Source organism: Pteropus alecto, unplaced genomic scaffold (assembly GCF_000325575.1).
Source record: "Pteropus alecto unplaced genomic scaffold, ASM32557v1 scaffold213, whole genome shotgun sequence".
Lineage (NCBI taxonomy): Eukaryota > Metazoa > Chordata > Mammalia > Chiroptera > Pteropodidae > Pteropus > Pteropus alecto.
Window position 1 is genome coordinate 5,227,115 of NW_006434829.1, and position 26,926 is coordinate 5,254,040.

A 26,926-nucleotide genomic window follows, 5' to 3' on the forward strand; every position below is an offset into this window, starting at 1 on the left:
GTTTAGAAGGGAAAACAGCCTCTCCTGGGACCCGGGTGGGGGGTGGGGTGGGGGTGTGTGGAGAAATCTGTATAAAACAAAGCCCTGGGTGTGTTTATGCCGTGGATTTATCCGGGAAGATTCGCGGTTAGGGCGCCGGAGAAGAAAGTGGGGGTTTTACGAAGTATAATCTGCACAGCATTTGAAACAGCACACAGGCGAAGTAGACTTGGCCAAGGAATTAAGCCCTGGATGCTTGAGTTGTCATGTGGGCATGAGACTAGGTGAATAAGATGCTTACTTATAATCCTGGGCGCGTTTCCTCGGTGGGGTAAAGATGTTTGGGGATGTTTAGGCCTAGATGTAGGGACGTTTTTTCCTTCCATGAGGCTCGATTGAGGAAGTATTGTATATGCTGCACTTAAATCGTTTCACACGTGTTAATTAGTGGTTTTATTTAACAGAGGTGAAGTTAAATTGTATTGTTTTCTCAGTTTTGCTGCGTATTTTCCAGGCACGTGTACCTTGTGAGCTATTCCTGAATCTCATTCGTCCTATGGGTTGGATCAACCCAGATCCAAGCCAAGTGAAGTGGTTTGGGGGCTTTCATCAAGCCAGTAGTGCAGCCTATGAATGGTTCTGGTATTCTTGCTACTTAGTTCACACCTCAACTCTGAACATTTCAGTTCATTTTGGGTCTCCCTAGTCTCTGCCAGCAGTTTACCATTTCTTTGGCATCTGGTCAATCATAAGACACTTATATTCAGGTTGTGACTGCACTTTGGTGTTTCGGGATTGAGGTTCCTGTCACCCGTTTTGTTTTGGTTTCGTAATGTAGCCACACCCCTGGCCTATGGGTAGATACAATCTTTGACACTGCATCAGAGGAGACTTAGTATGTCTCTGGGCTTAAACACACATTTTCAGTCCTGCCACTCCTCAAAGAGACGTCCATCAAGAGAGGATGCGTTCCTTGTGGCCGGACTTTGTTTCCCTCCTCCCCACTTCGGTCAGCCCAGTTGTGGCACTTGGAGTTAGTAATTGAAGTCCTTGAGGTTGCCATGTTGACTTTAAGATGATTTTTTCCACTCAGGTGCATTGGAGGAGATGACCTCTAAGCCAGGTCAACGGGCAGGAGGTTTTTCCCATAGTTTCAACAGAGAAGATGGTTGTCAGCTAAGGTAATCTACATTGGGGACACTCCAGGCTGTGGCTCACTGCTGCTAGCCTCCCCCCACCCTTTTCTCACCAGTTTTCTTAGCCCCGGATTTCTTGGCCCTGAGCAGAAGAGTGGCTTTCTCCAGTGACCTTAATGGCAGTTGTGTCTTTCAAACGAGAGCCAGTCTTTGGGGTCTCCGGTTCACAGGTTCAAGACCACCCTTCTCTAAATAAGTCTTCTTTTAGGAGGGCCGTGCCTTCACCCCACCCTGCCAGAGTGGGTTGGCACCAAAGGAGGGACCCTTGGTGAAGAGGCGTGGGCGTCCTGGAGTGTGGGCCTGCGGGCGCGCTTGCCCACCTGCTGCGTACAGGACCCAGTGGAGGCCTACTAGGCAGTCGCTGGTGCCCTGTCCGTCTCTGCGGCTGCACCTAGCCCCTCACCCCCGCCCCATCAGAATTCCGCTTGCTGTGCCATTCAAGTCCGTGGGCTTCTCTCATTCCCACCTGAGGTTGGCGTCCAGACTTGGGCAGATCAGGATTCCTTTGTTTGGCCCGTTCGGCAGGGCAGGCCTGTCTGTCCCATGCCTTCCCACAGCAGCCTGGGTGTCCCCTGCTCCCGATGTCAGGATGTCACTCACGTGGAACAGGAGCGAGGGGGTGATGGCGGATGCTCTCAGCCAGTGCTCACCTTTGGCTGGGCCTTCTCTCGTCAACTTTATTTGCTGCTTCAGTGCTGAACGTGTCTGAAAATTCTTCAGCTCTGCTTTTTCAAACTTGAAGAGATGCCCCTTAAAGAAAGGCTTATTAGTGAGTAGGATTCTTGTTCCATCTTGTTTTTTTTAACGCCCGAAATGAAAATAGCTTTATTCTTTTTTTCTGTAAAAATGATCATTGCTTGTTTAAAATAATAGGAAATTAAGAAGAAAGTCTTTCAGAAATTCATACAGCCCTAACCGCTGTTAACTCATGCTTCTTAAATATTGACACTTTAAGACATGGATCCCTGAACCTTTCCAAAATCATATGCAAAAAAGTTCTGTGATTTTGTGCCTAGTTGCGTTTTCCTGCAGAAAGGGTCTTTAGCTCTCCTCAGGCTCTGCAGAGGTCCTCCCATCCCCTGGGTTTCTGGTAGCTCTTGTGTTTTTAGTCTCTTGCTCCTTACCCTCCGCGTATAAACAAACCGAAGCCCTCCCTGGGGTCTGCAGGTGTGTGTCAAGGGGCCCACACAGTGCTGCTGAAACCGACTCTTCCTGGGATGTCCATTATGCTTGAAGATTTGGGAACAGACATAATGTTGAAATAAATCTGTTATGCAGTAGAACGCGACATTAGCATGACAAAGGAATTCCACCCTGTCTTGGCGGGGGTGGAACCCCCTTTTGGGGCCAAGTGTCCATGTGCCGCTCTTAGGGATAGTTCGGTGGGAAACACAGAACTGTCTTAATTGTGGAAACATCCACCCACGTTTTTGTGATGACTCCCCTTGTCAGTTGAAACTCTAGCCTGCTCCCTTCTTGAACCTCTCTCTGGGCTCTGTGATGCCACACCTCTTGCTGCTCTTCCTACCTTTCTGGCCATCCCTCAGCAAGTTGCTGTTTGTCACTTGGCCCTTGGATGTTTTTAGTCTCGAAGGTAATTGTCCAGGACCCTGGACAGTTTTCACTTTGCCCATTCGCCCTGGACGCCGTCATGGACTTAACCAGTTTAACACTACGTGATGCTGACTCTCAGCTGCATGTGTCAGCTCCGGCCCCTCCCGCTCCTGGCCACCTTCCTTGGATGTCCCGTGGGTTCCTCAGGTTCCACGTGTCCATGGCGGAGTCATTGTCCTCTCTCCTCTCCTAAGCCCCTTGTTCTGTTGCTCAATCCAGAAACCTGCAAGCTTTCCAGGACTCTTCCTGCTCGCATGCCGTTGCTCACTTAGCCCCCGGGGCTTTCGGACACTGGGTCTGCTCCTAAAACATCTCCCGAGTCATCTCGTCCTCCGTCCTTTCTGTCGCTCCTACTCGTGCCTTCATGATCTTCAGCCTGAACTACCAGAGTGTCCTCAGCTCAGGTTTCTACCTTTCGTCTTGCCCACCGCCCCCAAAATGTCCACTCCATTCATTGTCGCCAGAATACAGTTGTGTTGCTCCTACATGTCAGGTCCTTTAACTACTCTTACAGGGGCCACCATTTCTCTCAAGTGACACGCGAGGCCCTGCAGAGTTAGCCTCCTGCCACCTCAGGGCTATGTTCCAGCCGCCGTATCAAGCTGTTCCTTGAACGCGTGGCGGTGTTTCACATCTCTATCTTACTCTTCCTTCTGTCTGGACTGTCCACTCCCTCCCCACCCCCGCCCCGCCCCGCAGAGTCCTAGTCCGCTTCTCAGACTTGCTGTCATCACCTCCGGTGTCAGTGACACTTTTCTCACCTCTCTTCCCAGGAAGACGAGGCATTTCTCCCGGGTCAGCACACACCAGGGTCCAGGCCTCAGAGTCACTGTCCAGGTGCATATCTCGGCTTCTCATTTATTGTCGCTACGACATTGGGTAGATGACGTAACCGCTGTGCCTCGGTTTCTTCATTTCTAAATGGAGATAATTCCCACTTCATCGATTATCGATACAAATATTGAGAAGAGTAATTACTTCGATGAGGTTGGTTTCTGGTATTCTCATCCTCGTGTTACATTGTGTTCATGTGGTTACACGTCTTTCTCCCCCCCAGCCGGAAGTGCCTCCTCGGAGCGCAGGGAACCACTCAGTCTTCTTTAGCCCCGGCGCCTGGCTTTGAACCTGGGGCGTGATCCGTAGCCAGCACGCCCGTGGGGGTGGGGTAGGTGGGTGACTGTGAGTCGGGGGTTAGTGGATGAGTCTCGGCGCACAGCGATGTCAGGCCTCTTTCACGTGCTTGTTGCCCATTTGTACAGCTGCTTTGGAGAATTACCCGTTTAAATCCTTTGCCCATTTTAAAATTGGAATTTTTTTGTCATTGAGTTGTTTGAGTCCTTTATGTATTCTGGATACTAGCACCTTGCCAGACGTATGATTTATTTTCTCCCATTCTGTGGTATCTTTCACGCGATAGTGCTCTTTTAAGCACGAAAGTTTTTTTCTTTTTTTTCCCTCTCTTTAATTCCCCACCCCCACTTCCACCCCTGACCTACGGTTGTTGCCATCTCCCCTAAGAACTGGATCTCTGAAGGTGGGGCGTCTCCTCCCACACGCCCCCAGGGTATGGTCCGTGGCTCCACCTGGGGCGCGAGCCCAGGACCTTCTGCGTGTAAAGCAGACGTGCTAACCACTACACTGTGGAGCCCCCTAAGCATGAAAGTTTTTAATTTTGATGTCTAGTTTATCTTTTTTCTTTTGTTGCCTATGCTTTTGGTATCATATCCAAGAAACCCTCGCCTAATCCAAGGTCATGGAGATTTACCCTTATGCTTGATTCTAGGAGTTTTATAGTTTTCGCCCTTACATTTAGGTCTTCAATCTACTTTTGAGTTAACTTTTGTGTACAGCATGAAGTAGGGGTCCAGCTTTATTTTTCTGCATATGGATATACATTATCCCCACACCATTTATTGAAAAGACTATAATTTCCTCCAGTGAATTGTCTTGACACCCCTGTCGAAATCAGTTGGTCATAAATATTGTGAAGGTTTATTCCTCAGCTCTCAGTTCTGTTCCATTGGTCTGTACGTTTGTCTTCACTCCAGTGCCACACTGTTTCGTTGACTGTAGCTTCATAGTAAGTTTCGAAATCAGGAAATATGAGTGCTCCAACTTTTATTTATTTTCAAGATTGTTTTGGCTCTTCCAGGTCCTTTGTATTTCCATGGGAATTTTGAGGTCACTTTATCGACTTGTGCAAAAAGGCCAGCTGGGATCTTGATTGCATTGAATCGATACATCACTTTCGGGAGTATTGCCATCTTAACAATATTGTCCTTCCATCCATGAACACAGACGTCTTTTCATTAATTTGGGTTAATCCAAGTAATTTTAACCCCAGTATTTTAGAGATGAGAAAGAGGTTCTGCCCACGAATATTCTAAGAGTAGGATCTGATAGGAGATACTCAGTTAATAGAAACGAAAGAAGGAATGAAGGAACTACCTTAATAGTAGTCCTTTTAAGGATGACGTTAATGAGTCACTGATGGAAAAGGCATTGAAATACTAAGATCTGCATGTGGGGATGTGTGGACTCCATGGGTCCTGGGCTGATACAGTCATCAAAAGGCCTTGGTTGGGGAGACTGGTTTGGAAGTGGAAGTCAGTGGCTGGCATCATTGCCTTTTGCTGAGAAGAACGTTTCGTGCTGCATTTAACCGAGGGGCACGTTCTAGGTTACTTGAGCAAATAGAAGCAAGGGTCGGTTAGAATTTAGTATTGGTTTGTGACCCTTTAGATATCATCCAAAAGAGATTAGAACAGAAGCCTCTTGCTAAAATGAGAGGCTTGTTCACCTTCCGTAATAGAGACTCTCTGATGTCTTGTCGATTTTCTCGGTGGTCTTTATTAGGATGCTGCATTTCAGGTGTTGCTCAGTTGACTCCTGACAAGCCAGCCGGTGCCCACTTCCTACAGAGGCAGGCCTGTGGAGCCTCGGGCAGCGGCAGCCGCTTTTCCAGCTTGTTCTGGCAGCTGGCTAGGGAAGGCCTGAATCAAGGTCCTTGGGAACAGCGGCTCCTTACACCTCTTCTTTCAAGGCGTCATCTGTCGTTGGCTCTGTCGTTTTCCAGACTGTCTCAGTTGCTATTGAGATCCAGACGGATTTGTATTTTTCATAGGTCGGAAGGGTGCTTTTTCAGACGAGAATGTGCTTTAGAAAGTACAGGAAGGTGGGCTTGTTTCACAGTCATGTATAAGCTTTGTGACTCTGGCTGGATCCGCCCAACTTTTTTTTACTTCCGAGACACTGCCCTCGTGGCCGGCGAGGCCAGAGGCCTGGCTCAGTGGCTGTTTATACCTGCCATTCCTGAGGGGGGCAGGGGGTGGTTAGAGATGCGTTTTCACTCCTGGCATTTTTTTTTCAGTCTTTCACTAAGGAAACAGGTTCTTAGAATCTCCTGCTCCAGGGTCAGAGCGTGAGCCGTTGGCCTCTGGTTTTGTTCTTGGAGGTTGGCCGGTGTGCTGCCCTCTCTGTACCTGGCTGGAGCTCCGAACCCCGCATTGCCCCTGGTGTGATTTGAAGAGTGAGGAGGTAACGAGATGTACTGTATCCGACAGTCTTCCGGGCAGTGAAGAGAGGGAGAGGGGAAAAGCTTCCTGGTTTCCATTTCTCTGGAAGTACGTGAGCTTCTCTGCACCTCCTCTTGGCGCCATCATACTAAGGGCATTGAGGCCTTAGCATGAACCCCTTCCGGGGGTGTGCGGTCAGCTCCAGTGGGCTCTGGGGGGGCTCTCACTCTACTTCACCTGCACATCTGCTGTAGTTCACAGTGTTCAGAGCATGGCTCGATGGGGAATGCATGTCCTCTGCTGGCTCTGTGACCTTGGGTTAGTCTCTAGATCCAGTTTCCTCATGGAAAATAGCATCTCAAGGGGTTATTGGAAAATTAGGTAATATATGTAAAATGTTCCGTGTACACTAGCATGCACTCAGCAAATGCCCACCTTCACTGTGTCACCATCGTCACTGCTTAGTTTTTAGGTCCACAGCCCCTCATGTGCCCGTCTCAAATCTGAGGGCTCTGAAAACCGATCCTTTTTTTTTTTTAAACTGCTCCTCTGGCTGCTAGCAAGACCTGACCTGAATTGATGTGTGGGCCAATTTATTCCTCGTAAGGTGGTGGTGCTGTGGAATGTGTGACTCGGGGTGCCCCAGGCCCCGGTACTGTGTAAAGACTAGCGCAAGGAGGCCTGCGGGACCCTAAGCTGCTTGGAGGAACAGCGGCTCATGGTGGAGCAGCCCCTTCCCTCGACGCAGCCGGTCGGGGTGTAGGCCCCCCTGCGGCTGTCCTAGAGGTGGGTGGGGGTGGCTGAGGCAGTCTGGGGTTGCTCTTTGGGAGGCGAGGACAGGTGGGCCAGCGGAGCCGGGTCTAGCGTCCCCTTTCCTCTGCAGAGTTCAGAGCAAGTTGAGCCGGATGAAGATCAGAGCAGCAGCGTGTCCGGGGGTGGGCGCCCCAGCCGTCAGAGGCCTCGCAGTCTCCCTGAATGCTGCGGGCCGCTGGGAAAATAGAGCTGAGGGGAGGATCCGCTCAGGTGTCAATACCCAAAGGTGTGTGCAGGACGCATGTGTGAGATTTTCAGCTCTCTGCAGGGGCCACTGCACAGCAAAAGGAAACATGACAGTGAGGCTTTATCGGCGGAGCCAAGCGGACTGTTTCTCTTCCTGATGCGTTCGTACGTTTCTGGGCGGCTAGGGCCTACGCACCTCGGAGCAGGACCTGGGGCCGGCTCGTTCGCTACTGAGCATTTACCTGGCTCTGTTTCTTCCTGAGTCGTGTAGTAAGAAAGATTTGGAGCCATGTAGAGAAGGTCTGAGAAGTCAAGGTGTCTTAGGGTTACTGTCTCATTCTCCTGGGGTTTCTTTGGTTTATTGAGCACATCTTATGTGCCCATCATCTTGTCGACGGACATTAGTGACAAGACACCCTTGATAACTGCCTTCCTGGGCTCCCTGTCTGGAAGAGAAGGCCTACGAAAGAACAGCTACCAGGATAAATGCTGCGGGGCGGGGGGGGCGGCCCACAGGAGGCGCCCCCTGTGCACGGTGGGCAAGGCGAGCTGCCAGAGACCGCAGTGTGTGAGCTAGGTCCGCACTGCTGGGTCCGGCAGGATGGATAGGTGTTGGCCACGTGGGATGGGGAGGATGTTGCTGGCAGAAGGATCAGAGGCTCACTGCGTGGCCCTGTGTGGCCTCCGTGGGGAAATAAGTCACAGGGCCTGGCCTGAGGCGTGGGGGCAGGGAAGGGCCTCGAGCCAGGCCGTGCTGCTGTCAGAAGCCAGGGTGCCCTGTGTTGGCGTCCTGGGCTGTAGTAATGAAGAACCATGGACCTGGTGGCTTAAAGCAACAGAAACAATTCTCTCACAGGTCTGGAGCCTAGAAGTCTGCAATCAAGGTGCGGGCTCTGCGGAAGGCTCTGGGCGGGCTCCTTCCCTCCTCCTCCGGCTTCTGGCCTTCGCTGGCAGTTCTCTGCCGTTCTTGGCTTGTAGAGCATCTGCCCTGCCACATGGCCGTCCTTTCCCCGCCTTGACAGAGGAACCCTCTGTGCCTGCGTCCAATTTCCCCCTTTTCTAAGGGCACCACTGGTTCTGGGTTAGGGCCCGCCGTAGTGATTTGGCTTGAGTTTGGTTAGCTCTGTGAAGACGCTGTTTGCAAACAAAGTCACGTTCTGAGATCCTGGGGTTAGGACTGCAGCATGTCTTTTGGGGAGACACGATTCAGCCTGTCTGGCGGTGTGCTGGGGGGTCGGGCCAGCCCTGCAGCCTGGCACCCCACCAGTCCTGTGTGTTCTTCCGCAGAACCGGGCGGTAGGGCGGCCCAAGGGGAAGCTGGGCCCGGCCTCCGCGGTGAAGTTGGCCGCCAACCGGACGACGGCGGGAGCTCGCCGGCGCCGGACGCGATGCCGCAAGTGCGAGGCCTGCCTGCGGACCGAGTGCGGAGAGTGCCACTTCTGCAAGGACATGAAGAAGTTCGGCGGCCCGGGGCGGATGAAGCAGAGCTGCATCATGCGGCAGTGCATCGCGGTGAGTGGCGGCGCGGCCCCGAGCTCCAGCCCCTCCTGCCTCCAGGACCCCGGCCCTCCGAGTCGTTCCCCACCTCCCTCTGGGTCGGGCGGTTTGTCCCTGAGCTTCACGAGGACGCTCCAGCAGCAGGCCGCCGGAGAGACGCTCCCCTGGGAAGAAAGGGGGCGCAGCGGAGGGCTGTTTCGGACCCCGCGCGGCGGACCCCGCGGCCCTGCGCGCGCTCAGGCGCCTTTTTCTTCACCGTCTGATGGTCTCCCGACTCCTTCCTTCCCTGGATGACCGGCTGCTTTGAAGTGTCTGCCATTAAAGGTGTCAGGGCAGCCTGTCCTGTCTGTGACCCCGTTGCCAACATTTACGGTCCAGCGCCTGGCGGTTCTAGGTCCTCCCTTCTTTCCTGTCCTGCCTTCAGAGTCAGAGGTCTGGGTGGAAGGTCAGCGCCCTCCTGCAGGGCTGCCCCGGTAGAGAGGGCTGATTTACGGTGCTCAGACGCCGGCCTCTGGGGAGCCCGGCCGGTGCCAGCGGCCGTGCGCCTTGCCTCTGGCCTTGCCCTGGGACAGGGCAGAGGACGCGGCCGCTGCCGGCGTGGCATGGTCAGGGGTCTGCCTGCGCATCCCTCTCGCGCACACCCACACACCTTGCTTTCCTGAGGCGCTGCTTCCGGGCCGAGGCCTCCCTGTGGGAGTCGCGGTTTCCCAAGGTGGGCAGGCCCAGCGGGAGGGGCAGGCCCCTCCGGGCATCCATGAGCCTCTCTGTCTCGCTTTCTGCTGGGCCCCTCCAGGCCTAGGGGCACCTTCCCCTTCTCCCACCGCGCACGCTGTTCCTGGGGTTCTCTTGTGTTTAGTAAAAACACATAACATGAAATTGACCATCTTGACGATTTTCAAGTGTGCAGTGCCTGGATGCCCATTGCCGTGAGAATCCACCTCTAGAACTTTTTGGTCTTCACAAATGGAAACTCTGTGTCCATTGAACAACTTCTCTTTCCCCTTCCACCTCCCCTCCTCCCTAGCAACCCCTTTTCTACTTTGTTTCTCGGGGGAGGACTTTAGACACTCGGTATAAATGGTGTTGTTCGTAAGGTTCATCCATGTTACAGCCCGTCACAGGATGTCCTTTTTAAAGGCTGAATAATACTCCATTGCGTGCATACAATGCGTTTTCTTCATCCATTCATCCGTCGTTAGACACTTTGGTTGCTTCTGCATCTTGGCTATTGTGAATAATGCTCTGTGAACGTGGGGTGCCAGTATCTCTTTGAGGTCCCGTTTTGAATTCTTTTGGTTATAGAGCCAAAAGCAGGATTGCTGGATTATTTGATAATTTTATTTGACATACATACCATTTTCTGTAGAGGCTGCTCCATTTTACATTCCCGCCAGCAGTGTACAAAGGTTCCAGTTTCACCACGTTCCTCATTTGTCTCCACAATTTCTTGTTATTTTCCGGTGTTTTGATAGTGGCCATCGGAATGGGTGTGAGGGGGTGTTTTGCTACGGTTTTGATTTATATTTCTCTGATGATTTAGTGACGTTGAGCATCTTTTCACATGTTTGTTGGCCATCTGTGTAACTTCTTTAGAGAAGTGCCTACCGAAGCCCTTTGCCCATTTTTTAAATTGGATTGTTCGTATGTTGTTGTCGTGGGAGTTCACATAATCCGAACATTAACTTTGTCAGGTCCGTGGTTTGTAACTATTTCCTCCTCCTCCATAGGTCGCCCTTTTGCTCTGTCGATTGTTTCCTTTGCTATGCAGAAGTTTTTAAGTTTCACTGCTTGTTTTTGTTACCTGTACCCAGGTCATTTGAATGGATTTCAGGGAATTTGAGATCCCCCTTGAAATTAAATACAGATTTTTATCTGTGCCCGTGTGTATGTTGTGTGCATTTTTCTGGAGCGAGGGTCGTGTGACTGGTTTCATTCTGTCAGTATTTAAGAGAGGTCATCTGTAGGGACAGTTGGTTCTGAGAATAATGTCACCTAAAACTTGACATGTTGGCAATGACCCGGGACTGGCTCTCTTTCCTCTTTAGCCTTGTTTTCTCTTCCACCTCCTCTCTGTCACCCAGTGTCCCAGGCCCAGCGTAGGAAACCCATCTCTGCTGTCACCTGTTCTTTGCGGCTCCGGTGCTAGCCCGGTGCCTGGCACAGTCAGTGCTGGTCGAAGGAAACCTCACCGGTGCGTGTCTCCTTTCCGCCGTGACGCTGGCTTCTGGAACGGACAGCAAGTGCACACTCGGCCAGACCCTCGGGGACCTTCTCACTCTTCTTCCAGCCTTTCCACTTTGTTGGGACACTTCTTGCCATGTTTTACCCACCTCTGACAGGCTCACCTCTCTTCCTTTTCCAGGCCCTTCTCTCGATGTGCCAGAGCTTCTGTCTCCCCATAAGCAGCCTCCCCCTCGCCCCCTCTCCACGAGGCTTCTTCCGCAGACTACCCCTTCCCACCGTCCAGCACCTGGGCTTCTGCCCTGGACGGATCTCTGCGGCAGCTTCACTGAATTCTGCGTCTCTCTCTCACCACCCGTTTCAGAGTCAGCCTCCCCGCCAGCCTAGACCAGTGCCCCCTCTTCTCTCCTCGCTGCCTATAGGAGCCCACATTCCTTGGCCTACGAGCCCTGCAGCCACCAGCCGCTGCTGCTGCTCGCACGTGCTCGGCCTTTCCCTGTTTCCCTGGAATTTCGGTGCTGTCTGTCTCCATCTTCCCGCAGCTCGAGGAATCAGCCGTCTCTCTCTTCACTGTTCTCCTCTTGGCCACTTGCTTCAGGCTTTAGCAGATGTTTATTAAATGTTCGTTGAAGGGTTTATGACTCTTCGACCTTCAGTTTAAAATTCTTTGAATTCAAATGTGTGTGCCATTTCGTAGACTTTTTCACTGGGACATACAGTGCAGTGTGTATCCCAGTTTATTTGAAGCTCCTCTAACTTAGTTTGATGAACGTTGGCTGTGTGTTTCCTCTGGCTCCTGGGCACCGTGTCAAGTGCTGGGAGATGGGCCTTTGCTGGGGCGGAGTGGAAGGGTAGGGGGTTTGCAGCCCATTACACGTCAGGTCTCAAACTTTGTGGTCTCAGGACCTCTTTACTCTCTTAAAAATCATGAGGACCCTGAAAAGCTTTTGTTTATATGGGTTATTTGTTAATATTGTAGTAGCCAAAATTCACACTGGGAAATTGAGAAAATATTTTGAATTTCCTTAAAAATAACAACCCACTACATGTTAATATAACATTTCTATGAGAAATTAACTGCATCTTCCAGAACAAAAATGATGAGTAGGAAGAGTGGCATCGTTTTATGTTTTTGTAAATCTCTTTTATGTCTGGTTTGTTAGAAAAACCTGGATTTTCACATCTGTTTATATATTCAGTCTGCCGGGCTGTGTTTTTTGGGGGAACTACATGAGTCAAATCTGGCCTCAGATATGTAGTTGGAGAAGGGAGGACTATTTTTAATAGTCTTTTCACATAATGGCAGTTATTTGGTGGTACTCTACCAGAACTCAAAAGGTGGCAGTTTCTTAAAGGTTAGTTGCAATGTGGAATGCGAAACTGTGTCAGTGAACTTTTCATGTTGTTACATTAAAATTCATTAATCTTTTTACCCCTCCAATAGCTCATTTGGTGCTTATGCATGATATAACATCATGCATTGGTCATTTGGAAAATACTGGTTCACTGAGTCACACAGATTTGCTAAGTATTCTAAGTATAGTGTTATACAGTGTAAAAACAAACAAACAAACGAAAACAAAAACCCCTCCCACATTTGTTAACACCACCACCAACCTTGTCAGAAAAGTCTTTTTAAGTTTAGGGACCAGTTTGTGGTGGCTAGTGTAAGTTTTCTAAAATTCTAATTGTTGTTTGAAAAGTAGAAATTTATCATTTGCAGCACATACTGTTATTTTTCTGGAGAAAATATGCCAGTACCCTTGGGTTTTGGGTTTTTTTTTAGTCATTCTTCCAAGTAAAATGATGCTCTGTGGAGAAAGTGGCCAGTTTAGCCCACAGCTTGGTCACACGAGCGCTTTTCCTTCAGATGAACGTCCTTTGCTTTGCAGCAGAAGTGCTTAGTGCATACTTCCCATTTTGTCACAAAAAAATAAAAGGATCAAGGGACAAAGCTTTAGTAAAATTAACCATTTTTACTACTCCATTAAAGACACTTAAATGAAACTGGCGATCTTTTTAGTGAGCAGGTGGCCAAGGAGTAGCCCAGTGACTGCCAGCGTGCCCTGGAGTCCTGTGCCACCATCCAGCAGTGCAAATGTTAGCACAGTGAAAATGTCAGATAATGTCTTCATATTATTCTGAAAGTGCTTTCGACCTCCCGGTACAGATCTTGGGGACCTCCGAGTCCATGGACTGTGCTTCGATACCCACTGGGGAGATGCAGCCTCAGCGCCCACAGATCTGGGCTCAGCTCACTCCCTACCTCCTTCAGGCCTTTCTTCAAACATGAGGCTGTCCCTGACCTGCACGTTTCAGATCAGCCCCTCTCCCGCCGCGCCCCTGGCCCTCCTTGCTGTTTTTTTCTCCATGTTCCTTGTCACCATGTAATATACTGTATCAGTCTCTATTTGGTCCTCCTCTTTCTACTAAGATGGAGGCTCAGGGTGGCAGAGGTGTCAGTCTGTCTTGTTCACTGTATTCTTAGTACTTAGAGCGGTACCTGGCTTGTAGAGGTGATAGGTAGCCCGGTGAGGGAGGGAGTGAATGAATGAATGAGCGGATGAATGAACAAACGATAGCGCCAGGCCAGTTCTCTGCCATCTCCTGGCAGGTCTGAGAGCACTTCATTGCATTTGAACCCTTCCCCATGGGGGTTCTGGCCCTGCTGACTTCTCTGCTCCCCGGCTCTCCAGCCAGTGCTGCCCCACACCGCCGTGTGCCTCGTGTGTGGCGAGGCGGGGAAGGAGGACACAGTGGAAGAGGAAGAGGGCAAGTTTAACCTCATGCTCATGGAGTGCTCCATCTGCAATGAAATCATCCACCCTGGATGCCTTAAGGTGAGCGCCCCTGGGGGTATGGCTGTGCTGCCCGAGCCCCGATCCAGGGCCCCTGGTGGTGCTGAAGCTGGGCCTGGGGCGGTGAGGCGCTTGGATTCCGTCCCCAGACCAACCCCAGGTATGGGGATTCTGTGTCGGGTGATGAGCTGAGGGCAGGAAGGGTCTGGTGTAGCTCACACCTTTGACCCGCGTCCTAGCGGGACTGAGCACACACACTCCACCTCCCACAGCGCAGAACCACAGGGTTCCCACAACCTCACACTGCCCCAGAGGGATGGACTGGGTGGTCAGGCTGCTTGTGGCAACCCTGGCTTAGGGTTTCTGGGAGAACAGGGCCCGGCTGGGTGAGGGCAGGTCCCAGAGCAACAGGGGGTTGATTTCCTGCTCCTATGTGCCAGGAACCTGCCCTCGGCGTGTCCAGGGCCAGGCTTGCTCCTCCTGGGGACTGCCGTGCTATACCTGCCTGTCTTGGGCAGCAGGTTCTGCTTTTGAAAGGAAGAGACCGCTCTGGGCTGGCGCATAGCTTCTGCCCCAAAAGAATGTCATCATACCTGGTACCGCCCTGTCAACCCAGGTGGCAGCCTGTGTGTATCTGTGTTTCAGAGAGATCAGGGTGGGCCTGCCGCAGATGGTACTTCCACTCTGAAGGGTCCCCTTTCCCTCTGTGGTGGGGGGGCGGTGGTTTTGATGCAGCCCCTCCCCCACCCCTCCCAATCTGATTTTCCCTAGTAGCTTTGGAAGTCAGACCTTCCAAAGTAGGCCTTCAGGTCTAGGTCGCCTGGCTCCCTAGGGACAGGTACAGCATGTCTGATTTGCTCACACGCAGCACTCCACACAGGGCTGCGAAATGGCTGAACAGTTCGTTGGGGCTCTTCTGGGTGCTGGGCCCTGAGCTCATCGCTCCACCCTGGCTATGTCATTGAATTTTCACAAGACTCCCGTAGGATAGGGGAGTCCACTCCATTTTGTGGACCAGGGCACTGGCCCACAGGCAAGGACGGGGTGATTTGCCCAGGATCAACTGAGCTAGGAAGAGGCAAAATCAGGTTTTGAACCCTGGCTTGAATCCAGAGCCACCTGTCTTAACCACTCCGGTTTCTTTTTGGCCGAAGATGGGATGGAGATGGCATTTGGGAGCAGGGTGTTGATGTTCCTGGCGGAGGTGGCCCTCTCCGCCCCCTCCATGTTTGCTGACTGGTCTTGTCCCTTGCAGATTAAGGAGTCAGAGGGCGTGGTCAACGATGAGCTTCCGAACTGCTGGGAGTGTCCAAAGTGTAACCACGCCGGCAAGACCGGGAAAGTGAGTGCCGGGGCCCAGGCCCAGCGGTCAGCTCGGGCGGGGGGCCTTAGCTTTGCCAGACCCAGCCTGTCCCCACGTCACTGGCTGGTGGGTGCATGCGGGCTGAGGGAGGCGGGCTCGGCCAAAGATATACAGTTTGTTTGTTCCTTCTCTGTTTTTGGCCTACAAGCAAAAGCGTGGCCCTGGCTTTAAGTACGCCTCCAACCTGCCCGGCTCCCTGCTCAAGGAGCAGAAGATGAACCGGGACAACAAGGAAGGGCAGGAGCCTGCCAAGCGGAGGAGTGAGTGTGAAGAGGCGCCCCGGCGCAGGTCAGACGAGCACCCCAAGAAGGTGCCCCCTGACGGCATCCTACGCCGAAAGTCGGACGACGTGCACCTGAGGAGGAAGCGGAAATACGAGAAGCCCCAAGAGCCCAGTGGACGCAAGCGAGTATGGATTGGGAGGACAGTGTGGGGCGGGGCGCGGCACCGGGTGGCCTGACCTGTCCTGCGGGGGGCGGGGATGGGCAGTGGGGAGAGCGCAGGACCCTGGCCTCTGGCTGCCTTGAGCAGGTCACCTAAGCCCTGAGCTCCCGCCCAAAAGAAAGGAGGGGAAGCCAGCGCGTCACTCCTCTTCCCCTCTCAGGTCTCGACGCTTCAGACGTCCCCCGGGTCCTCCTCTCACCTCTCGCCGAGGCCCCCTCTGGGCAGCAACCTCAGCCCTTGGTGGAGATCCAGTCTCACTTACTTCCAGCAGCAGGTGCTCCCATGTTGCCCCGCCCTCCCGAGGCCTTGGGGACTTGCACACCCGGGCCACCCTCACCCCTGCGCTGGTCCTCCCGCCCACTGCCACCGCCGTTCCCAGGCGCCTGTTCACGGGAGCTTCCCAGGCCTCAGCCCCAGGTCGCCGGCTCGCGGTTCTGGCATGGGGCCTGGGAAGCCCTGCGGATCAGGGGAACCTCGGAGGATCCCGGCCGCCCTGCTCCGCCCACCGGCCCTTCCGGCTTCTGCCACGAGGTGGCGCCGGGTCGTCTTCTCCCAGCTCTAGCCATTAAGGCTCGGCTGGGAATCCTGCAGGCTCTGCTTCCAGGACCGGCTCCCAGGGCCAAGTCCCACTGGAATGGGCCACTGCACATCTCTGGGTCTGCCCAAGGGTGGGAGGTCAGTTGGTTGGGGACAATTCGACCACACTCCTCCACTTCCAGCTGCTTCTTTAAAACCAGCAGGCAGGGCCCACCCGTCTGTTGAAGCGGAAGAGATGGGGTTTGTGGGAAGGCGCCCCTACTCTAGAGACTGAACTGGTGGTGGGGTTGGGTGTAGAGGGGACTAAAACCCACGAACCCTGGGAGCAAGCTCTGCACCCTTTTCTTCCTGTGACAGCTGAAACCTGGCAAAGAAGATAAGCTTTTCAGGAAAAAGGTACCATCTGCCTCTCCCCTTCCCTCACCCCAGGCCTGGTGCAGCAGGTCCCAGGAGGAGGGCGGGGAGGCCTGGGTGGGCGCAGCCCAAAGCCGGGGGCTCACCTGTCCTCGCTCCCCCTCCTCCCTCAGCGGCGGTCCTGGAAGAACACCGAGGACCGGATGGCTCTAGCTAACAAGCCGCTCCGACGCTTCAAGCAAGAGCCAGAGGATGATCTGCCCGAGGCGCCCCCCAAGACCAGGGAGAGCGACCATTCTCGCTCCAGCTCCCCCACAGCCGGGCCCAGCACCGAGGGCACGGACGGCCCCGAGGAGAAGAAGAAGGTGAAGATGCGCCGGAAACGGCGGCTCCCCAACAAGGAGCTGAGCAAGGAGCTGAGCAAGGAGCTCAACCAGGAGATCCAGAAGACGGAGAGCAGCCTGGCAAGCGAGAACCACCAGCCCATCAAGTCGGAGCCCGAGAGTGAGAACGAGGAGCCCAAGCGGCCCCTGGGCCTCTGCGAACGCCCCCACCGCTTCAGCAAGGGGCTCAACGGCACCCCCCGGGAGCTGCGGCACCAGCTGGGGCCCGGCCTGCGCAGCCCACCCCGAGTCATCTCCCGGCCCCCTCCCTCCGTGTCCCCACCCAAGTGCATCCAGATGGAGCGACATGTGATCCGGCCGCCGCCCATCAGCCCCCCACCCGACTCGTTGCCCCTGGATGATGGGGCAGCGCACGTCATGCACAGGGAGGTGTGGATGGCCGTCTTCAGCTACCTCAGCCACCAAGACCTGTGCGTCTGCATGCGGGTTTGCAGGACCTGGAACCGCTGGTGAGGGGCCGCTGGCCGGGCTCGGACCGGGAGGCGGCAGGGGACTGGCCCTGTGTCAGGCTCTAGGCCGAGGCTGAGCCTGGACGAGGGATGGCAGGAGCGTGGCTCACATCCCCACTTGAGGTGCTCGTCATGCTCTCGCCTCCTCAGCTCGGTCCAGGTTAATCATCCTCAGAGTCCCAGGCAGCTCCGCAGTCCGCTCAGCCTGGTCTTGTCAGAAGAGGTGAACCCCATTCGCTTTCCTGACGTAGCTCCTCAGAAGACGAGCCGAGGGCCAGGCGGAGTCCTGTCCGTAAAGTGTTAGCTCAGGTTTACAGCAGGGGTGCCGTTACTGACCTGAACCCCAGCTTTGACATTTCTTGGCTTTCCGGCCACGGTACTTACCTTCGTCTGTGACTGGGTATGATACCCGCCTCGCAGGGTTGTTTGAGATACGGCGTGTAGAGGGTGCAGTAAAGCCCCCATTGGTACTTGACACAGAGCAGGTGCCAGCACCTTCTGTGAGAGCCCTGTGGCAGTCAGAGCAGAGCTGCCCGGCTGTGGGCACATGGGAGCCAAACAGAAAGTTCCAGAAGGTGGAATAGGGAGCCTCCCCCTGAGCTTGGTAGTTGGGGAGTTAATCACAGCCAGGCAGGGGGCACCCCGCGTGAGCCGGCAGCTCTGATGGTGCCCCCTCTGCTGGGCTTGGCCTCCAGGTGCTGCGATAAGCGGTTATGGACCCGCATCGACCTGAACCACTGCAAGTCCATCACGCCCCTGATGCTGAGCGGCATCATCCGGCGACAGCCTGTCTCTCTGGACCTCAGCTGGACCAATATCTCCAAGAAACAGCTGAGCTGGCTTATCAACCGGTTGCCTGGTGAGCATGGACTGGGCACCCCAAATGTGAGGAGTGGGGGCTGGGATATGTCATTTGACCTGCCGTCCTTTTCTCTGTCCTCCCAGGGCTCCGAGACTTGGTGCTGTCGGGCTGCTCGTGGATCGCGGTCTCAGCCCTCTGTAGCTCCAGTTGTCCGTTGCTCCGGACCCTGGATGTCCAGTGGGTAGAAGGGCTAAAGGATGCCCAGATGCGGGACCTCCTGTCCCCGCCCACGGATAACAGGCCAGGTGAGCGGCCAGGTCTGGGGCGTGCCCTAGGGGCTCACATGAAGGCGGTGGAAGCGAGCTGTGCCACTGGGTCTGGTTTTTACCACAGACCCTCCCTGGTGTGTGTCCTCGAGCCTTCATCTCCAGAGGATGCAGATGGTCCCGGCGGCTGTGTTCTGTCAGCTTGGGGCACTGAGGGGCTCTGAGGGGGCAGAGGCTCCTGTGCACACCCACTCTGGGGGCTCTGCACACATCCGACTGCTTCTCTGTTAATTTGTTCTCCATCGGCCTCAGGTCCCCGGGAACACCAGGGCCAGTGTGGTTGGACAGGGTCTCACAGGAGAGTTCAGGGGTCATCGCTCCCTGGCATCAGCTCAAACCCCTGGCGATCCAGGGACGCTGTGCTGTCTCTGCTCCAGTTGCCCCAGTCCTGCTGGTCGGAATTGTGGGCTCTCCCTACATCTTCTGATTGTTTAAAAATCTACAAGTGTAAAGTTTGATGTGGAATCTTCTGATTTTTAAATGTTGGAACTAATTCTGATCTTTTTGGTGAAACACTTAAGAGATGGCAAAATGAAACCCAAGCATTACATCTGGCTGGTAGGGCTTCTATGTCATGTCAGGCTGACATGTCACCTCTCTCCTCCCTGCCCCCCCTTCAGGTCAGATGGACAATCGGAGCAAGCTCCGGAACATTGTGGAGCTGCGTCTAGCAGGCCTGGACATCACGGACGCCTCCCTGCGGCTCATCATCCGCCACATGCCCTTGCTGTCCAAGCTCCACCTTAGTTACTGTAACCATGTTACTGACCAGTCCATCAACCTGCTCACTGCTGTAGGCACCACCACCCGAGACTCCTTAACTGAAATCAACCTGTCAGGTCAGTTGGGGGCACCTGGGCTGGGAATTTCACATTTGTGCCCCGGCTGTTATAGGGTTACGGTGTTGGGTGCCAGGACGTACCAGTGATGGAGGCAGATACGCAGCCTAGTCTAGAGGGGAAACGGATATTAAACAAAGAAGTTATTACTAGGTTGGTAATGAGTGCTACCAAAAAATAGTGCTGGTAGCAGTGAGTGCATGTAGCAGTGGTTCCGGACCCAAAACACACACCATGGAAGCTTCTGTTGGGGCTGTGGATGGGCTGGCTCCGGGCAGCGGGGGCCGGGAGAATGGTGGGAAGCGAGGCCCAGCCAGACCGAGCAGGCATCCCCTGGTGCAGTAGGCTGCTGGTTTCTGCCATGGCTGTTTACGTGTACTTCTGGTGCACGTCTGACCTTGCCAAAGGGCCTGTGTTGGGAGAGAAGAAAAGCCCCCAGCTCGTGTCGTATGTCGCACATGCTGTTTAATTCTCACTTCGTCCACTTGCTGATGGTGCAGGAGTCGGCTCCTAAGGACCCGGGACATGAGGGCCAGTGAGGTGGACAGAGGCAATACTGTTCTCAGCCCAGCTAACCCAGTTTTCACCCGATAGCTCAGGAAGGTCGGATTGGGTCTGTGAGATGAGACCAAAAAAAGAAAAAAAAAACCCTTTTTCTATCCAGACACAGCTCCAGTAATAATTACCTCATTTAAATTCCATTTGACACAGTTCAGTCTCATGTTGTACTCCATCAGGGGTCACGTGCTGATCGTTTGCCTCTCTTTGCATCCCACGTTTGTGCCTGATGAACACCTTCCTGTCACTAGTGCCATGTTCGAGCGGGAGTGGGGGGAGGTTTGGATGGTGTGTGATAATTCTGGCCCTCAGCTCCTGGGAAGCCATTCCTCCTCGGGGAGTTCTGGTGGCGGGGTTGTGCCACTCCGTGGAAGCAGAGAACAGTCATGCTGGGGGAGGTGGTTTCACCAGGATCCCTGCTCATGGCGCATCTGGTGGTCTTGATGCTAGAGCCGCCCCTTGGAGAAAAGCCTGAGCGGCATCTTGTTCTAAGCACTTGGTCTTATGTGGGTGCTTTTTTCCTATTCCAATTTAGTTATGTCGAGCAGAGATCCCAGTAGGAATCCACCTCCCCTGCAGTGGGGTCCGTGGTGCATTTGTTTGTGTAAATCATCTTTTGCGTTGTTTTCCGCCACAATCCATTCAGGTCATCTTTTTTCTTAGTACATAACAGCTCTGCATTCTTGTTAAGAGCTGTGAAGTCAAATCTCTATGCAGTCTCTTCTAGATTCCTTTCTTTTAGAGGTGATTTTCACATCCCTGTGAGTAGTTAATGATAAAGTAAGTGTGCGTCACAGTATGGATGGCATTTGACATGGTTCGACTTCCTTGAACTTGGTTGGAGGATTTGGGCTCATGACAGAGTGAAGCCGCAGTTGTCTGGCTTTTGTTGTCTCGGCCGAATTCCCTTGTAGAAATGTTGCCTGGGCAGCCGTTTGCTTTTCCCTCCCCTCCCCGCTTCCCGTCCCCTGAGACAACTACCTGCCTCTCTCGAGCGCTTCTTCTAGCGTTTACCTCCATATGTCCAAATAGCAAACTTACGTTGCTGTTTCTTGACTTTTTTTTCCATTCAGACATTGTGTGTAACACGAGGCTCCTACTCTTACATCCTCTCACTCCCCCTTTTTTCTCCCTCTTTCCAATTTGTGGTTAAGTCACTATCATTTCCCTTTTCACAGCCACATAAGTATTGTCCACTGTTGGGCCAATTATGTATTATGAGTATGTTTCCTCTTTTGCACAATTTTTTCCCCAAGAGTTAATAATGGCCTCATCTTTGCGTAGTTTCTGCGCAGACTGCAACAGACTCGAGCACTAGTCTTTCCCTGCACAGACGCACGGGGCCCCGACCAGCCTTCATGGACCACCATCCTGGACTTCTCCTCCCACTCTTTCTTCCTTCTGGGCTCCTGCCTCATGTCACCTGGCTGCTTCTGCCTGCCACACAGCTGCCGTCCTGGGACTCCCCTTGGTCTGTCTTGTGCAGGGCCCCCATTTTCCTGACCCTGTACCTTCTCGTTTTTGTTTTTTTTTTATATATAGTAGTTTTATTACACCCTCACATTCAATTGGTAGCGTAGCTGGATATGGAATCCTCATTTGGGGACCATGTCATTTCAGAAAGTAGGAAGCACTGCTCTTTGCCTTCCTGAGCTGAAGTCCAAAGCCATTTCATTCTTCATCCTTCAGTGAATTTCCATTCATTAGAAGTTCGTAGGACATTTTGTCTCTAGTTTCCTGCGTTTTTGATAGTGAGCTTTGCTTCGAGTCTCTTTTCATCCACACTGGACGCTTTCATGAGCCCCTTCAGTCTTTGTATCTGGAAATGTCTTTAGTTTTGGGAAATTTCCTTGAATTATTTAATTTCCTTCCCTTCAGTTTTCTTTACTAGTCATATGTTATGTTTTCTTTTTTATTTTCCTCCTGTTTTCCACCTTTGTGTCTTTTTGCTCTATGTTGGGGGAGTTTTCCTTCATTTTACCACACAATTCATACAGTGAGTTTCTCATTTCTGCCGTCATTAGGTTGAACCATGTGAAGCTGCTGTTTATCAGGCATTGGCAGTTTCTTATGGTTCAACCTGCATTTTCCATTTCACAGCTGTATTTCGTTCTCTGAACTTTTGTAGAGTAGCCTGTTCTTGTTTTCTGAGTCTGGATAGTTTACGTCCCGGAGTTACGGATAGTTTTGTTTTCTTCTTGCACAGGCTGGTTCCTTCACGTGCGGTCAGCGGCCCTCCTGGGTGTAGTGTCCGTGCGTGGGTGTCTGCTCAGGGTGACTGGAGGTAGAGCTGGTGGTGCTGGCCTGCCATGCACATCAGTTGTTAAGTGGTCAGCGCATGTCATTTCTTTGGGGGAAACCCACTTGAGACCTTACAGTCTTTCCTCTGAAGCTGGTCGGGCTTGCCGAAGGGACTTTCCTTGGTGTCCCAGCTGGAGGGGGAGGGAGGCTGGCGGTCTGAGTAGTCAGCAGCCAAGTTTCCTCAGAGCCCCTGATTCTGAGTGGGCGCCCCTGCCTGCCACGGTGCCTGGTGACGTCCAGTCGAGAGACTTCCTCTTACCTGTTGGAGACTAAAACTCCACTTCCAATGCACCTATTGCTTCCGGTACCTGAAACTTCGAGGTATTTTATAGAGTAAATCTGCTTCTCTGCTTTTCCTTCAGCCAGTTTAGGATTAAGCGTTCTCAGGTCTGATGAATTGATACCTCTTCTCCAGCTTCCAAAATTTAAAGTAAAATTTATTGTGGTATAAGATAACACATAAGACCATTTTAACCATTTTTAAGTGTAGTCAGTCAGCATTAAGGATATTCACGTTGCTGTACATCCGCCGCCGCCACCACCACCATCTTCATAACTTCTTCCTCACCCCGTCAGGAGCTCTGCACCCACTGCGATAGCTCCCCACTCCCCCCCGTCGCCCGCCGCCGGCAACCACATCTTTCTGCTGGTATGAATCCTAGCACCTCATGTAAGTGGAATCACGCGGTAGTTGTCTTTTTCGTGACTAGCTTCTTAGCATAATGTCGTTAAGGTTTATCCACCATGTGGCATGTGTCAGAATTTCCTTCCTTTTCAAACCTGAATAGTGCTCTATGTGTAGACCGCATTTGGTTTATCCAGTCGTCCGTCAGTGGACACTTGGGTTGCTTCCATCTTGTGGCTGTGGTGAATAATTCTGCCATGAATGCGGGTGCACAGACACCTGCGTGAGTCCCCACTTTCAGTTTTTTCGGGTATACAGGCATATCTTGTTTTATTGTGCTTCAGATACTGCTGTTTTTTTACAAATTGAAGGTAAGACCCTCCACCAGCAAAAAGATTACAAGTCGCTGAAGGTTCAGGTAATGGTTAGCAATAGAGTAATTTTTAATTAAGGTGCATATATTGTTTTAGACATAATGCCATTGCATACTTAATAGACTACAGTATAGTATAAATGTAATTTCTGTATGCACTGGAAGATCAGAAAAGATGTGTGACTCGCTTTATTGCAGTATTTGCTGTATCGTGGTGATCTGGAACTGAACCCCTAATATCTGAGGTATGCCTGTACACCCAGAAATGGACCAGCTGGATCATACGTTAATTCTATGTTTAATATTTTCGAAGAACTTCCATGTTGTCTGCAGCGGCTATACCATTTTACATTCCACTAATGGCGTACCAGGCTTCTAGTTCCTCCACACCCTTACACCGTTTTTAAGTAGCCGCTCACTATTCTAATAGGTGTAAAGATCTCAATGTAGTTTCAACTTGCATTTCCTTAATGATTAGTGACGTTGAGCATCTTCTCATTTGCTTATTTGCCATTTGTGTATCTTCTTTGAAGAAATGTCTGTTCACATCCATTGCCCATTTTTTAAACTAGGTTGTTTTTGTTGTCGAGTTGTAAGAGTTCTTTATAGATTCTGGATATTAGTCCTTTATCTGATACACGAATTTGCAAATATTTGCTCCATTTCGTGTAGTCTTCTCGCTCTTGTGTCTTTTGTACAAGTTTTTAATCTCGATGTTCAGTCTATTTTCCCTTTTGTTGCCATGTTTAAGAAATCATCGGCAAATCCAAGGTCATGAAGATTTTCCTGTTTGTGGTGTACAGCTTATAGTTTTAGCTCCTATGTTAAAAGTCTGTGAATCATTTTGAGTGAATTTTCATAACTGGCGTGAAGTAGGGGTTCAGCTTCATTCTTTTGCTTGTAGATATCCCAGCATCTCAGTTTTCCCAGCATCATTTGTTGATACATCTGTCTTTTCCCCCACTGAATTGTTTTGGTACCAGTCAAAAATCATTTGACCATTTGAGGGTTTATTTCTGGGCTCTCAATTCTATTCTATTGATCTGTATATCTCTCTTGGTCAGTAACACACTGTGGCTTCTGTAGAAAGTTTTGAAATCAGGAAGTAGGAGTCTTCCAGTTTTTTCTATTCCAAGATTGTTTTGGCAATTCCGGGTCCCTTTTACATTTCTACATTTTCGGATAAATGTTGTATTTCTCCAAAAGCACTGTTGGTATTTCATAGCAATTTCATTGAATCTGTAGATTGCTTTGGGTATATTGACATTTTAACAAAATGAAGTCTTTCAATCCATGAATGTGGGTTTTTTCCCCCATTTATTTATATTTTCTTAAAGTTATTTCAGCAATATTTTTTAGTTTTCAGTGTACAGACCTCTCACTTCATTAAATTTATTCCTAAGTATATTATTTTTGATGCTGTTGTAAATAGACTTGTTTTCGTTTTCTTTCGGATTGGTCACTGCTAGTCCATAGAAATACAACTGATTTTTTGTGAATCTTTTGTATCCTGCTGCAACTTAGCTAAATTCATTTATTAGTTCTAACAGTTTGTGAACATGTGTGTGTAATCTTTAGCATTTTCATGTCATCTGCAAGCAGAGATTTTAATTCCTAAGTTATCACCTTATAAAATTGAATGCATCGATCTAGAATATATTTTGTAGTGAGGTCAGAGTTCATCTTTATAGGCCACATTGTTTGATACATACTTTTTTTCCCTTTTGTTTAGTCATTTGAAATTCCAAACACTGTGACACTTGACCCCTAAACATCTCTAGATACCTCAGCGTGCATTTTCTGAGTATAAGGACATTCTCCTCACATAACTACAATAATAGCACAATCGCACCGAAGTAAAAGATTAAAGAGTAAAAACAACCAAATGTAATCTTAGTCTAGAACAGGGCCCTTAGTCTTTCCCCCCCCAGAGACTGACCTTTCAAAGTGTCCCCAGCATGGTTTTCTGAGGGACTGTCCCACGTTGGAGTTCGTTGCCATCACGGTGTCCTGTAGCTTGTACTCAGTCCCCTGGAGCCCGCTCTGCCTCACACGGTGTCCTCTTCCCTGCAGACTGTAATAAGGTTACTGACCAGTGCCTGTCCTTCTTCAAACGCTGTGGAAATATCTGTCATATTGACCTGAGGTACTGCAAGCAAGTCACCAAGGAGGGCTGTGAGCAGTTCATAGCCGAAATGTCTGTGAGTGTCCAGTTTGGGCAAGTGGAAGAAAAACTCCTGCAAAAACTGAGTTAGTCCACGGACTAGGGTGTAAATACAGGGTGGGGCGGGGGAGGGGACACGGCAGGGGAGGGCAAGAGACTTCACAGAAACTAGGGCTTTTATTTTCAATTTGGAACTTGGGACAACAGACCACGGAACGATTCCATTCTAAAGTCTTGCCGAGGGATAAGCCAAGCTACCGCTCGTTTTGGGGATGAGTGAGCGAGCCGGGCGCTTTCCCTTGGTCTGAATCGTAACTGCACTGCTTTCTGGACCATTTCTAAGGCGGCCTTTATCAAGAAGACATTCCTGCAGAGAGGAGGATGGACTGTGGGCAAATTCTCTCATTGAAGCATGAGCTTAGGAGTTCTTTGGTGGTGTTTGGTTTTGGACGCCTCATTCCTTGCACCTCCAGGGTTTTGGGTGTCAACGTAAAGTGGACCACACACCACATCTGCCATCTTGATATATTTTGTTTGTTTGGTTTTGTTACATCTTATTATGCAGAACTATTTTTGTACAAATTGTTTAAAAGTTATTTATGCAAGGTTTGAATGCATACCAGTGTTTTTATTGTTTTATGATTGCCAACTTTCCTGGTTTCCTTAAGGTAGGAGAGAACTTAACCTGTACTTCAGCAACACAAATAATCCACCTACACGTGAGCCCAGATCTGGCAAAGCAGGCTAAGACCTTCCAGTTAAAAGCATGTTGATTGGAAGCTGAGAGCCTGCTTTGTACGTCAAGAAGTTACACAAGCATGTTGTGCATATATGTAAATTATAGTCGAAGTAAGATACTTTGCCAAGTTTCCTCTGTATAGAATTCACCTTTTTCTCAAAATTTTGAAATTCAGACTTCAGCCTTTGCACTCAGGAGGGTTTTGCTCCAGCATGAGCTCTTGTACTCTAGATCTAATTTATACAGAGTCAAGAAGTAGAATAAATGACCCACCGCAGCCTTTCTTTTCCTCTTTTCTCTCCTTCGGAGTGTGAGTTGAGCACAGTAAATTCTGTTATATAGGGAGAAAAATGTTTTTGAGGCTTAAAAAGATTGAAGTAGGTGTCATGGAAGCATGTACCTTTTACATCTTCTCTGGTTCAAGCTACTGTCACCTTGATTGATATAATAGCTCCCAACAGGTCACCATGCTTCTATCCCTCCTTTGCTGTAATCTATTCTCAACACAGCAACTAGAAAGTACTTTCAAAAGTATGTTGGAGTATATCACTCCTTTGCTCAAAACCCTCCAGGGGCTCCCCATTTCACTTTTACTCTTAGTGAAATGGAGTGGTTTGGGGCCTCTGACCGCCCCTGTATAAAACAATGTCCGTAGGACGTGGTTCCATAGTGTAGCGGTTAGCACGTCTGCTTTACACGCAGAAGGTCCTGGGTTCGCGCCCCAGTGGAGCCATGGTCCATGGTCTACAGCCATGCCACCCTGGACAAGCCTGATCTCGGAAGCTAAGCAGGGTCGGGTCTAGTACTTGGATGGGAGACCACCTAGGAAGACCAGCTGCTGTAGGCATAAATAATAAAGAATTAATGTC

General features: G+C 51.1%; 1 protein-coding gene across 8 annotated transcripts in view; it reads left to right on the forward strand.

Annotated features, from left to right (window-relative positions):
• The window catches only part of KDM2B (lysine demethylase 2B), a 117,565-nt gene extending 91,224 nt beyond the window's left edge, over nt 1-26,341 (forward strand). For 6 of the 8 annotated variants that reach the window (XM_015587970.2, XM_025045520.1, XM_025045521.1 and 3 more), the window contains 11 exons: nt 8,591-8,815; nt 13,678-13,821; nt 15,035-15,121; nt 15,282-15,551; nt 15,747-15,860; nt 16,481-16,519; nt 16,651-17,330; nt 18,026-18,189; nt 18,276-18,437; nt 19,079-19,297; nt 25,228-26,341. In XM_015587970.2, coding sequence (XP_015443456.1) covers nt 8,591-8,815; nt 13,678-13,821; nt 15,035-15,121; nt 15,282-15,551; nt 15,747-15,860; nt 16,481-16,519; nt 16,651-17,330; nt 18,026-18,189; nt 18,276-18,437; nt 19,079-19,297; nt 25,228-25,409 — 2,286 coding nt within the window. In that variant the 3' untranslated portion in view covers nt 25,410-26,341. The remainder of the gene's footprint in view (nt 1-8,590; nt 8,816-13,677; nt 13,822-15,034; nt 15,122-15,281; nt 15,552-15,746; nt 15,861-16,480; nt 16,520-16,650; nt 17,331-18,025; nt 18,190-18,275; nt 18,438-19,078; nt 19,298-25,227) is intronic. The other 2 variants (XM_006910010.3, XM_015587971.2) reach the window with 1 other exon arrangement.
• Nucleotides 26,342-26,926: the final 585 nt, after the last annotated feature.